We start from the raw sequence: 14,172 nt of genomic DNA, 5'->3' as shown, positions 1-14,172 counted from the left end.
TCTGTTTGTCATATGTTTTGACTACTGGCTTTACAAAAAGTCTGGTTCAGCTTCTATATTGGTTGGATTTAATTTCAAGCGACCTTTATTAGGTCTTAAAGTATATCTTAAGCCTAATGATTGTCTACGACTGAAATATATATGTTTATGTACACAAAATTAAACAAGAAAGGTAAACAAGAAAATAATTGTAGAGATAAATACTTTTATTTTATCTATATAAAGCTTGAGGCTTGAAGAATAAGTTGCTCATTCTTTCTTGGCGACCGCAAAAGAGAATGGGACTCTGCTTCCAACCCATCTTAGCCTCTCTGTTTCTCATACTCCTCTCTTCACTCCCTGAGCTATTAGCACAATCTCAACAACATTTTTTGGGACAAAACAACACAAGCTTATTGGGAGAAGAGAGATCATGCAATTGGTTTAGAGGCAAATGGGTCTATGATTCTTCATATCCTCTCTATAGTCCTTTTTCTTGTCCCTTCATCAACCCTGAATTCAATTGCCAGAAAACGGGTCGACCAGACACTAACTATCAACACTTCCGATGGCAACCTTTCTCATGTTCTCTTCCCAGGTACAGTAGTTTCACATGTGTTAAAAGGCTAGCTTTTGTGTTTGCTTTTAAAATATAAAACTTCTTTTTGTTTTGTTCTATAAAACACTTTTGCAATATGTAAACACAAACGTTTACTGGTGTTTCACAATTGACAAATTAACAAGTTTTGTTTAAGAGGCAAAGAGTATGTATTCATTTGAAAAGGAAAAAAAAAACTCATGTTGCATAAAATAAGTTTATCATGTCCCAAAAAGTTTCTTATGTGAAATTAGTAGTAGCTACAAAATACGTGTATAGTGAAAATTTTGTTTTGTTTTGACTAAGTATAGTGAAAATTGATATTACCGAAAACTATAATATCTTGTATTTTCCTAAGCAAAATGTATTTTTAAAGTTTATACGACACTAGTTTATTTTGAGAAATTAACAAATACATTAGGAATCAAATGAATTTACAGATTCGACGGGGTGAACTTTATGAGGAGAATGAGAGGGAAGAAGATAATGATGGTTGGTGACTCACTGAGTCTCAACATGTTTGAATCGTTGGCATGTTTGATTCATGCATCTCTTCCTAATGCTAAGTACTCTCTCAGTCGAAGCCAGCCTCTCACTTCACTCACTTTCCAGGTTTTGATTTATTTATTTCGTTTTCTTATTCTCTTATTTTGTTGCCTGTTTTTTTCTCTTATGTTACCTATTCACATCTCAATAACTTCACTTTAAAGTAAACGTTTTATAGAGCTACTGAAGATTCTTTGATATTTTTGGTTTTGGTCATTCTTTCTTGATTTACAAAAGATCCTTAGCTTTATCATGTACACCTAACACCACCAGAAAGTATAATCCTACTTAAATTATTAATTTGTAGGAAAATAGTTGTTGATATAACAGTCATCGCCAAATGTCCTGCTTTAATTTTCTGGTGTTTTACCCTCAACCTAGTCAGAAATTACGGAAAACATAAATATTTGTTACTTTTCTAAGTGAATTGGACAACAACGCATAGTTATTTTTTTAGATAAAATTACTGACTAAAGTCAATGATAGAAAGGGTTATTTTGAGTTCTGAAGTCTCATCTGATATTTTAGGGAGGAGGTTTTTTTTAATACTGTGCAGAATATCTTATAATTGATTATATTAATCTAAATTATTCATTAATTTTTTGGTTAAAAACTTAAAATTGTACTTTTATGGAAATGTTCATCGATTAATCTTAAACATCAATTCAGTACCAACGAAACACATAGAAAAGTAGTAAACCATATACCAACTTGACTAAACTTTTCTACAGTTGATATATATTCCCAAAAAATAATAACTATCAGACATTGACACTTTGTTTTTTTTTTGCTAACATTTGGAGATACTTTGTTTTGTAAGACCTAATTATTGGGATAATTATATTATTTAAATTGTCCACAAATGATTTTGGTGATTAAACTCCAATATGAAACCTGTAAATATTAATTTTCTCGACATTCAGTTATTTCCGAGAACGTGAACGTGAAAAAAAACAAAGAACAAGTCGTGCATGATATATAGTGAGATGTCAAATGAGATCAGTTACGTAACTATATTAGTTTCCTTTAAGTTTGGGATTCGACAGACACTTGTCATGTAATACTAAAAATTTGGAAATAAAGAGATTAATTAATGACATATTTTACATTAATGTTGAAAAAGAATTCCTGCATCGTCACCATCTATAATATATCTTCTCAAACTCTTATCTTTTATTGTTAAGCAATTGGTTGCTTAAGATAATCCTGTATAGTATCATTATTATTGCAAATTGTAAGGATAATATATTTGTGGCCAAGACAAGTATAGGTTACGAGAATTGAAATATGGACCATTCTGACATAAGTCGTACGTAGTTATTAACCAATCTTTAAAGAAACATCTAATAGATGTAGAACCAAACACAAACGACAGATTGTTTCATTAAGACACCATGTACAATATGATTTTGATAACCACTTTAGGTCAAAGTCTTCTTTCTTCATTGTCGTTTTCTAATCACACAGTGTATAATAAACTAGTAAGTGGGCCTTCACGAATTTAATTAATTACTTTTACGCACTATTAATTGTTTTTTGGGATCTCTCCATATACATGTCTACATGACTACACAGTAGCTAACAGTGACAAGTTTGTTTCCGTTGGGTCTGACTTCGATCTCTAGCTTCTTCTGAAGTTCTTCATTAGTTTACGTGTCTTTCTCTCTTTTACTTCAAGAAAATATAAGAATATACATGTTTAAGAAGTGATATTTCAGTTTTACATAATTTGATTGGTATTCATTTTTCAGTATCAATGTTAGGATACAAATACGAAGTTCTATTTATTTTTTTCTACGAATGCCTCGCTCAAATATTTGAATATATACGTGTTTGACATGCTCTTGCAAGGTAGAAAACCCATGATAGTAGTGATTGTTTGGCTACCTAATTTAAATAAACCTATATTTAATTTAAATGATGGTATGGAAAGAGTTAAGCTAACATACATCTACATAATGGTCTTTACAAAGAAAATATGTATACATATGGTCAATTTGCGTAAAACTAATAACGATTACAGAAATTTGATCTTTGACTTAATGACATCTTTTAACAAGTAGATAAAATCAAGTGTCCAAGAATTCCATATCTTTTTAACATAGACCAAATTAATAGCTTCATTTGATGTTACAAATACTAACAGTCTTGTATTATCGCTAACTGATTAAACGAAAAAAATGGGCAGGATTATGGAGTGACAATACTTCTGTACAGAACACAGTTTCTAGTAGATGTGGTTCAAGAAAAGGCAGGACGAGTGCTTGTACTTGACTCCATCAAACAAGCCAATGCTTGGCTTGGCATGGACGTTTTGATCTTCAACTCATGGCACTGGTGGACTCACACTGACGGAATCCAGCCGTACGTTCACATTACTTAACCCTTTAAAACCTCTCTCTTTCTTTCTCTTTTGACAATATTCTTCAAGTGTTTTATAAAATGCTTGTTATAATTAGTTAAATGTACAATAATGGTTGGTAGGTGGGATTATATGAGGGAAGGAAACACCTTGTACAAAGACATGAACAGGCTTGTGGCTTTTTACAAAGGACTAAACACATGGGCTCGATGGATTAACGGTAACATTAACCCTTCACGCACTCAAGTCTTCTTTCAAGGTGTTTCTCCTGTTCACTACGAGTAAGTTTTCTTTTCTCTCTCCATCCATCTAAAATTAACGGTACCTTACATAGATGAGACTCAAAATAATAAAAATGTTTTGCAATGATAGCTGATGACTTTTAAAGCATAAATTCAAAATACTAACTGTGTTTCAAAACAGTGGAAGGCAGTGGAACGAACCATCGCAGTCGTGCAAGGGCCAGACTCAGCCGTTCATGGGAGAAAGATATCCAGGAGGATTGCCCTTAGGTTGGGTTGTGGTGAACAAAGTGTTGAGCCGAATCAAGAAACCGGTCCGTCTTCTTGATCTCACAACTCTCTCGGAGTATCGCAGAGACGCACACCCAAGTCTCTATAATGGTATCGCAAAGGGTCTAGACTGTAGCCATTGGTGTCTCCCTGGTCTCCCTGACACTTGGAACTTACTTCTCTACGCATCTCTTACTTCATAGTTCTCGTTCTACATATTGATTTTTATACAATTCAATAAATAATTTGGGGAGTTCTTGTGATTGTGATTCCGTTTTTATATATAAGTGTAATTAATATTTATACTAATTACATTTTGGGCTTAATTTCTCCACAAATTTGTATATTAATATCTCATCCAGCCTATTGTAACGTCCATACTTCAAAATCTTTAACAAAAGGCCGGCAAAACTTATGTGAAGAGCATGTATTAAGGACCAATACTTCACGCATAAACTATCCAAACATTTTGAAAACACCAACAGATTCTACAAGGCAACAGAAAGGAAGAGGAGGACGTTCGGTTTGGATCAAAAAAAAAGTGAAAATGGTGGGAGATATTGCTAAGAGATGGAAGGAATTGAGCGGCAATAGCAAGTGGAAAGACCTACTTGATCCTCTTGACTTGGATCTACGCCGTTACATCCTCCACTATGGAGACATGGCTGAGGTCGGATACGTTACCTTTAATAGTGACCGCCGGTCCAAATATGTAGGAGACAGCTGCTACACTAAGGAAGAGCTCTTTGCTCGTACCGGCTACCTCAAAGCCAACCCTTTCAGGTAGCCGATATATCTACTTATATGCAGGGCCGGCTCAATAGTTCCACTTACCTCGGGAAAAAAATATTTCAGAGCATAATAGTTAGTTTTTAATTTATGTTTTTTGAGCTTTTTGACTCAAGCATCTGTAAAAAACACATTTCTATTTGATATTTCAACTTACAATTAATAATGTCATGTTTTACGATTCTCCAAATATATACAAAACATGCTAATGTAAAGAATCAAGACCCCCAATATTACTAGATTCGGAATGGATCCTAGGACTGTTGCACTCTACGCCCTTCCTACTAAGTCGGCCCTGATTATATAATACTCCCCGTTATTGATGTTCAAAAACTAATGTTTCATTTTGTTATGCTTATGACAGGCTTTGATAATATATGGTTTTAGTTTGAGAAATTTTGGTTTAGTTTCTGTATCCACCACTATATAAAACATGTGAGAAAATGGTATCTCCAGGTACGAGGTGACTAAGTACATATATGGAACATCGTCGATAAGGTTACCGGAATGTTTCTTAATCAACTCATTGTCAAGGGAAGCATGGAACAAAGATTCTAACTGGTTAGGTTACACTGCGGTGTCTACAGACGAAGGCAAGGAGTTGTTAGGGAGAAGAGACATTGTTGTAGCATGGCGAGGGACTATGCAGTTGTACGAATGGGCTAACGATTTTGATTTCCCACTTGAATTAGCTACCTCGGTTTTCCCTCCTACTGACCCGAATGATCCAAATGACCCTCCTCGCATTGCCAATGGTTGGCTGTCTCTTTACACAACCTCTAATACACACTCACGTTTTGACAAGACCAGTGCACAAGAACAGGTGTCTCTCAAAAAATCATTTTCCCTTACTAACTTCACATTCAGACTTTGGGATTGTTGCGACTGGTTGGTTGTTTTTTTTGGTTTTTAGGTTCAAGGAGAGCTCAAAAGGTTACTAGAATTGTACAAACAAGAAGAGATTAGTATCACCTTTACAGGCCATAGCTTGGGCGCAGTTCTATCTATTTTATCAGCCACAGACTTTCTCCATAACGAATGGCCTAAGACCACAACAAGTCTTGGAGACACGCTTTCTTGTGTCACGGTTTTTGCTTTTGGCAGTCCCCGCATCGGTGACCTTAACTTCAGAAGACTGGTCGAGTCTCTAAAAAAACTCAACATCTTGAGAATTACAAATGTTCCGGATCTCATTCCGCATTACCCGGTGTTCAGGTTCACAGATGTAGGGGAGGAGCTTGAGATCAACACGTTGAAATCAGAGTACTTGAAACGGTCTCTAAACTTGGCACATTTCCATAACCTGGAGGCTTACTTGCACGGCGTGGCGGGGACACAACACAACCAAGCGGAGTTCAAGCTGGAAATTAACCGTGATATCGCGCTGGTCAACAAGGAATTAGATGCTCTTCAAGATAAGTACTTAGTGCCTGGGCATTGGTGGGTTCTTGAGAACAGAGGTATGGTTCAAGCGGATGATGGGACATGGATTCTTAATGGAGATATGGCAAAGAATGATCAAGAAGAAGAAAAGGACGAATGCGAATTACTATGAATATATCTATAATACATGTTTAATTAACATTCACAAAATCCTTTTGAAGCAGTAAAAGAACAAGAGAATGTTACGTATTCTCAAACAAATAACGTCTGAAGCACCAAATCGAGAGAAGATGATTATTTATGTACATGGAAAAAGAGGAAGAAGAAGATCAACAAGGTATCGTGGATGTGAACCACTCCATAACATGAATTGGAGCTTTGATCAACCCTAATTATACGATCTCCACTAGTATAGTCACGCACAAGTAACAAGGACATGCATTGTGTGAGTGAATAAATTACAAGCCCATAGAGTCATATTTATAACCTTCAGAGTTTTGGTTGAGTGTTTATGAGTTTAGTGAGGAGATTCAAAAATCCATGTCTCCACAAACACAATGTTGTGCAGCACAGCCTGAGCTAGAACAGTAAATTCTAACAATAAACAAGACTGTGCTAGTGAGTATCGTTGTTGTGGACTTTTGTGGGTTATTGAAGTAGGTTTACTAATTGGATAAACAATCATGTTGCCCTGGAAGCAACGTGAGCAAGGCCCATTTCATATTTTCAGATGCACTCAATATAAAGAATGGCAAGTATCAGGCAGGCCCATTTTCTGAAAGAACGACAATTTCTAATATGCTTTCCCAATAGTGAAACATAGCTTCAACAATTATGTCATAAAACCTTAAGATGTCTAACAACCGTTTCATTGTCCCGTTTTAAAATGCTGGAATAACAAAACAATTCTATAATTTTATGGTTTTTGGTTTGAAGCTAGAGAATAGACATTAGTGCTGTTTTTGGCTTCAAAAATTTCACAAACTAGATCTTAGTTGCATTAGTTTGTACAAAAGCCTTTTTTTTATTTGAATAAATTTAACATTCTTTTAAAACAAAATCTATAATATTATGTAAGTAAATTTTGTATGTGTCGTATGTTAATTTTTCAGGAATTTATTAGACAAATATCTTCAACAAAATAAAATTATTAGGATTAACTGTTATTATTAATATTCATATTCTAAATTATCTTGTTTAATAATCTTTAAAATTTTTATTTTCTAAAATACAAAATATGTTATTTTAATATATATGTTTAACATCCATTATATTTTTTATGTAAGCTGAAAGTTTGTTTATGTGTAAATATATATTAAGATTAGCTGGAAGTTTTGAGAAATCTTTTTTTTTTTTTGAGAAAAAAATGTGGCCGGTATCAAGGGGATAACCCGGATTGTCTGCATGAAATTATTTTCCTCCTAAATGAACCACTAGACTAAGAACACATTTTTGAAGTTTAAGTTCAAAAATCAACTTTTTAAATATATTCAATACACTCACCTTAAATTTTTCTTACTTACCATTCTTGTCGTCATATATAGGTCACGAAGCATTAATATTCCAAGGTTTCAACGGGTGAAAGTAAGTTCTCGACTGATATGAGAATGTCAAGTCGAGGATGTCAAGTCGAGAATATATATCAACAATTGATAAATAAGTACGTTTTTAAATGAAGTCAACATAATACATATATGCGCGCGTCGAGAATAATATTTTTGTTAGAGCATATGTCAATTTATTAAGTTCATAGTTTTACAATTTGAACCTCTCAAATTTCCAACACTGTAGTTGATGTCGGCGAAACTCTATATTTTAAGAGTGCACTAAACTGTTTCCATAATGTAATAGTCTTGTTTATTATCGGTTACTTTATACAAATAGAAATATGTAGTTGATGACAGCACTTCTTATACGCAAACATTCATTTGTGAAACCTTAAAATATGTATTCACCAAATAAATTTCACATTAGCTACAGGAATGTATCCAGTATCATGTAAAACTCAAAGCTCGACATTATATAGTAGGATGAAAATAATGTAATACAAATAGTACATGCTCTTATAAAGCCATTTAAAGCATTTTCAGTCTCTATTTTTTTTTTTAAATAGTGTTTGTGATAAAAAAAAATGTTTTACCGCATTTTACTTTCTACTCCATAATGAAATAAAAGATAAGTTTACTACATAAATAGAATATGCATTTTGTTTGTTCGTTACTTTATTTTCTATTCTAAAATAGAGTAGGGTTTTGGAGCAAAGCCGTTTCCATATAACTTTATTTTAGAAAAAAATATAATATTTTACATTAGGTATGCTATTAAATCAATAAATACATAATTTTCTGGCGTTTCTCTTGAATCATTAATATCACATAATATCATTTGAGTAAGCTTAAAAAATTTTCCTTACACTGGTTATTGCAGTTTTGTTAATATATTATATTTTTTTAAATGAATAGTTTGACCATCAAATCATTAAATTAAAAGTATTATTTTGATCATACGCATTTCGAAGTGCTAATTACAATCATTATTATTCTAAAACTCATCTACCTTTCGTTTTTCCCTATAAATGAAAAAGTAAAACTCAAACGAGAAAAGACCGGGGAACATTCTTTATAAGCCAATTGTAGTTACATAAAATGTAACTCATTGTAGACACAGGAAAACATACAGGAAAACAAAGTTCGATGTATTGTAAGGAGCTAGGTACGAGAATACTATTACCTTGATACAACAAAACTGTACGTAAGATTTATGAAGTTAAAAAGAGAAAAAAGCATATAAGTAGTGATATCCAATGACTTGCATAGACCAGTCACAATTATTTGTGCTTGGATCGCCGTTAAAGTATCATTTCCGTAACGGCCATTCAATGATGTTGCGGGTCCGGTCCTCCCGGTGAAACCCTGTCCGAATCCACTAAAAACCTCCTCTCGTCGTTATAACCTTTGAACTTGGAGAGATCAAACCCGAGCTCAAGTAGGAGAACCTGACTATCTATATTTCCCATGTTTGCGACGCGATCTGCCTGAAGGATTCGAGCCTGAGAGATTGGTGATGAAAATATGATTAGGAGCATGATAAGAGTTCGCTTAAGGATTAAATTCGCCATAACAGGTGATTAAGGAGAAGAAAGGTAGCTTGTGGGGTTTGTAAGAGATTGTGAAAGAGAAAGAGAAAGAGAGAAATTGCAAAATGAGTTGAAGTTGAGACTTGAGAGAGATATGATGACTTGTTGCAGTGAGATATTTCTATTTATAGATAATGAGAGACACAAAATATGAGAACATGTTAAGGACTGAGTAGGTTGGGTCAGTGGAGAGAACACGATGGGATCCACAATAAAATGAAAGCCAAATCCGACTCAAAAATTTTGGATTATAAAACTCATGCACGCACACGCAAAAGACACTAATTACGATAATTTTTTGGGTTATTCAACTGATGTAACACAATAAAAGGAATGAGAATCTATATTTCAAGGGCCATTAGGAATTTACTTTACATGTACCGATATAGGTATGGTTAACATATAGAACTAATAAATGTTCGACATAAGGTTCACTAGGATAACATAATAAATGTCAACTAGTCCAGATATTACAAGAAACTGCCGGTTTTCGACGGAGAACATTTTAGGATTAGGGCGTCGAAAAAAAAAATTAGTTGGGAATTCTGCAAAAAAAAAAATTTGATGGTTCCTGACGAACAATTACAGTCAGTAATTTTTTTTGCCCGGAATTCGTTAAATTCTTTTAAAATAAATTTCTAATGAATTTAGTGTGCCAGAAGTATTTCTCAGAAATTTTTCGTAGAAAATTTTGAAAATTCACCAAAAACTAAATACATTTTTCTATTTTTTTAAAATAAAATAAAATAGTAATATTGTTAATAAAATATACCGAAAATAGAGTTTATAAAAAAAAATTCAAAATAATTATAGTCTATATTCTTAATCTATAAAAAATCCTAAACTAACAAATTATAAATATGCTTTTAATAAGAAATTTTTAAACTGTTTTTAGTAAGAAGTAAAAATATTTTAAATATTTTTTAAAAAATATTTGAAAGTATAAAAAATATATTGTAATAACTGAAATATTAAAAAACAAGTTAAGAACATTTGAAAAATGTTTTTTTAATATACTATTGCTAACTGGTAAACTTAACAATAAAATCAATCTTTTAAAATTTAAAAATATACTTAAAAAGGAAAAACGTTTCTAATATATTATTACTAACTTGTAGAAAATTATAAAAAATAGTTTTAAACATTTTTAAACATAATAAGTTCTTGTTATAAAGTTAACATTTATATACAGTAAAACGTTTGGAAAAATAATCTTTAAAATACCATAATTAATAGAAAATGTACAAAAAGTTTATATTGAAAAACATTTTTAAAATTTGATAAACAAAAAAAAAATTAAACTGATAAATATTTACACTAACAATAAATATCTTTCTTAGAACTAACAAAATCAAACACAAGCAACAAAAATCTTAAACTACGATTCAATCTTAAATCTAAATCTGAAATCTCTAAAACTAACTTCCAAGTCACTTAAACCAACAACCTAACAAAGTTTTTGTCTAACAATCTCTATTAAAATGAAATTTACATAATTTGGAATGATTTAAGGAGAGAGAGATTCAGATCTGGGAGATAATGGTGAGAGAGAGAGAGAGAGAGAGAGAGAGAGAGAGAGAGAGAGAGAGAGAGAGAGAGAGAGAGAGAGAGAGAGAGAGAGAGAGAGAGAGAGAGAGAGAGAGAGGGAGGGGGGGGGGGCGTTTGTATGTTCTTAGAGAGATATATACACTAATAAATTTTGGGGTAAATATGTATTAAAAATTCCCAACGGAAATAATCTGTCGAAAATTTCACTTTTCGGATCTTTTTCGTGTTCATGATAGATTCCCAACGGAAGTCAATTTTTTTTCTATTTCCCGATGAATTGCGGTTTACGCGGAAAATAATTAATGGAAATTATTCAAAAACACTTAAAATAATTTTTTAATCGTCTGTGTAAGAATACATAATATTACCTTAAAGTTTATAATTCAATTAAGTTACCCTTAGGTAATGCTATTTTGAAAAGAAAAAAATATTGAGTGTTTATTACGCTACACTTATCATATGACCTATTCTTCCAGAGTGAGAGCAGAGCATACAACGCCTAAGAATCATGTTCTCCGTTCTATGTTGCGTTTCTGAGTTGTTGGTTGTTTCAGAGACAGTTTGTTGTAAATGACGAGTACACTCAACATACACTGTTTGGTTATCACGACAAACAAGAAACCTAACTGTTTCTTGTTGATCACGAGCTCGAGCAGAAGCAAGATGATGTTCTTCTCTTACTATCTTGTTGTAGATTTCCTCACATATGCGTGGAACAGCAAAAAGACTATACGTTGAACAGCAAAATAGAGAATATGAATATCTGAAATTGCTGGTAAGTTCTCATAATAGAGACTATACGTTGAACAGCAAAAAGCCATGTAAAAGAGTGACTAAGAAACATTTATTCTGCCGGATCACGTCGAAAAAGAATACAAGTGACAAAATGTGGGAGGTATTATTTTTTCTTTCAGTTAACATGGCCGACAAATTATCTAAAACCCATTTGATCTCTGTTCGTGTCCAACACATGTATATGGTTGTTAAAAAAAACATGTATATGGTGTTGTAACCTTTTATTTTCATGTTTCATCAATGTAATATAAGCTATGGACCTAAGGGTTTATTTGCTAAAAGAATATTTATTGAGTCTGACTCAGTTGGTGTACTGATTGAATTTCTAATAATGAAACTTTTCTGCCAACTAATTTTGGTGTTTCTATGCATTCTTGTAGTTTACTTATGGAAATATAAAAATGCTTTCACTTCCTTTTACTAAAATGGAAAAATAAAAGTTAATTTGGAAGTACAGTTTCAAAAAAAGAGAGTTAATTTTGAAGTAAAACAAATGATATACTATAATAATTGAAGGTCAAAAGGTCGACAAATATACGTATTGTCCACATGGAATATTATGTCGGACCGACTTATATTCACATGCTCAGTAGGTCCCAACAAAGTTTATCCACTTTCACTTTTATTCGGTTATAAACATTAATTTTATAACTGATAAAGATAAAGTAACCAACGGCGACAAAAGTATGTGTGGATTATTTTAATGTAACACAACAGAATAATCCGAGAAGAATTATGTCAACAATCATAAAATAGTTTAAGATGGTGCTGGAGAAAAGCCAATATAGCTGCATGACTAGATTACAAGTCAGTAAATTTGATACCCTTAAATTCTATTTGACTATTCTCTTACAGCATTTACAAAGAGCTTTTTGAATTATTATTTTCTCAACTGTTGAATGCTTCCAATGAAGCTGTTGAAAAAAAAAAAAATACTACATGAATTGTTGATAGTTGAATTCTTTCAACTAGCAGAAAGATAAAAATGAAGTCCACAACACATATGTTTACTTTCAACTAGCAGAAATATTGCTGCGAGCCTGTGAGTTGTGACGATCAGTCTTCTCCACTCTTTGGTTTGGGTTTCCACTTTCAGCCGTGATATATGGAGTATATATTTTGAGAACCAAACCGTGAGACTAAATACGATTTTTGACCAGTTCAAGATTCAACCAAGTGTCACGTAGACGTAGTGATTGATTAATTCATGTCAAAAGATTATTTGCAGTAAAATCCTTCATAAAACCAAGTTAACATAACTCTGATCTAAGTGTGTGCTTTCGTTAATTAAAAAGTATTTTAAAATACATAACATTTATATATATTTATAATAAAACGAGAAAATGTATGAACTGGTGGACAAATATATTTGTTATGGTATGTATGTATGACCATCAGTCGTTGGCTCCTACTAGGAAACTGAAAGAATTATTTGTGTATTATACAAGGCCATAATATAAGTGCCAGACTTAAATTTAATGTTGAGCTAAGATCAAAGTGCTACTGGTGAAAAGAAATTGATATTTGTGTGAGTGAAATTTTAATTCAGGTCCATCGATCAGTGCACATATGACATCTTAGGTTACCATCTCACTTTTGAGGTATGTTTTATGATTCAAAGTGCTACATTTTCTTGATGATATTTTTTTATTATTTCCATCATTAGTATCCGTAAATTTTAATGTGATAAGAATAACTTTTAGTGATTAAGAAAAGTAAAGCATATGCATGAAAGTGACAATGCCCCTTCAAAACTTTATTTGTCCTTCCAAAACCTAAGAAGGCACCTTAGTACTAGATTCCATTATTTAGTTTTAATCACCTTTTAACTTCTGATAAAAATAACTAACTTTTGTATATATATTGTAATTTAAAATAGAATGCATGTAGACTCTAAACAAAAAGTTTGGTGAGGTAATACAGTTTTTGATCCGCTTTTTCTAGTTTGCAAAACTATACCATATATATTACGAAGGGCAATTCTACTAAATAGACAATTTTCAAATTTTGATCACAAAAATAGACCACAAGGAGGAAAATGATCAAAATATTTTATTTAATAGGTAAAATGATCCTGATACCCTAGATATATAAAAAAAATATTTTTTATATAGTTTAGATTATATGTTTTCAAATTCCAACTTTTTTATAAATTTTTTTTTATTTTTTTCGAATTTGTTTTATTTTTTTTATTCAAATTTTCTTTTTGTAATTTGAAAATACTTTTTGAAACTATTTTAAAAATTTTTATTTTCAAATTTTTAATATTTATTTTTTAATTTATAAAATTTTAAATCTTAATCCCAAATCCCCACCCCTTAACTCTAAACTATAAGGTATAGATTAGTTAACCCTACGAGTATAAGTGTATATTTACCTTTTTAATGAAACATTTTGATCATTTTAATTTTTAGAGTCTATATTTGTAACATAATTTTTTTTAGTGCTATCATAGAGTCTATATTCTGAACTATATTTGTAATATAAACATCTCAATTAAAAATTTGCAACAAATTAATCTTGT

General features: G+C 31.9%; 3 protein-coding genes across 3 annotated transcripts; 2 read left to right on the top strand and 1 right to left on the bottom strand.

The window, feature by feature from the left end:
- Nucleotides 1–195: 195 nt before the first annotated feature.
- LOC103857356 (protein trichome birefringence-like 40) lies at nucleotides 196–4,343 on the top strand. The gene is made up of 5 exons (XM_009134520.3): nucleotides 196–577; nucleotides 1,018–1,189; nucleotides 3,312–3,487; nucleotides 3,608–3,766; nucleotides 3,909–4,343. Exons 1-5 carry the CDS (start codon nucleotides 279–281, stop codon nucleotides 4,198–4,200), a joined length of 1,098 nt encoding a protein of 365 aa, XP_009132768.1. The 5' UTR covers nucleotides 196–278; the 3' UTR covers nucleotides 4,201–4,343.
- A 143-nt stretch (nucleotides 4,344–4,486) lies between these two features.
- Nucleotides 4,487–7,076, top strand: LOC103857357 (phospholipase A1-IIbeta). Its single transcript, XM_009134521.3, has 3 exons — nucleotides 4,487–4,780; nucleotides 5,243–5,609; nucleotides 5,700–7,076. The coding sequence occupies exons 1-3, from the start codon at nucleotides 4,545–4,547 to the stop codon at nucleotides 6,339–6,341; spliced, it is 1,245 nt and encodes a 414-aa protein (XP_009132769.1). The 5' UTR covers nucleotides 4,487–4,544; the 3' UTR covers nucleotides 6,342–7,076.
- Nucleotides 7,077–7,663: 587 nt separating this feature from the next.
- On the bottom strand, nucleotides 7,664–13,849 carry LOC103857355 (CLAVATA3/ESR (CLE)-related protein 6). Its single transcript, XM_033287064.1, has one exon. The coding sequence runs from the start codon at nucleotides 9,285–9,287 to the stop codon at nucleotides 9,045–9,047; it is 243 nt and encodes an 80-aa protein (XP_033142955.1). The 5' UTR covers nucleotides 9,288–13,849; the 3' UTR covers nucleotides 7,664–9,044.
- Between the last annotated feature and the right edge of the window lie 323 nt (nucleotides 13,850–14,172).

This window comes from Brassica rapa, chromosome A03, assembly GCF_000309985.2.
Source record: "Brassica rapa cultivar Chiifu-401-42 chromosome A03, CAAS_Brap_v3.01, whole genome shotgun sequence".
NCBI classification, from domain to species: domain Eukaryota; kingdom Viridiplantae; phylum Streptophyta; class Magnoliopsida; order Brassicales; family Brassicaceae; genus Brassica; species Brassica rapa.
The sequence above is the reverse complement of the archived record's forward strand: the minus strand, read 5'-3'. Positions and strand labels throughout refer to the sequence as shown.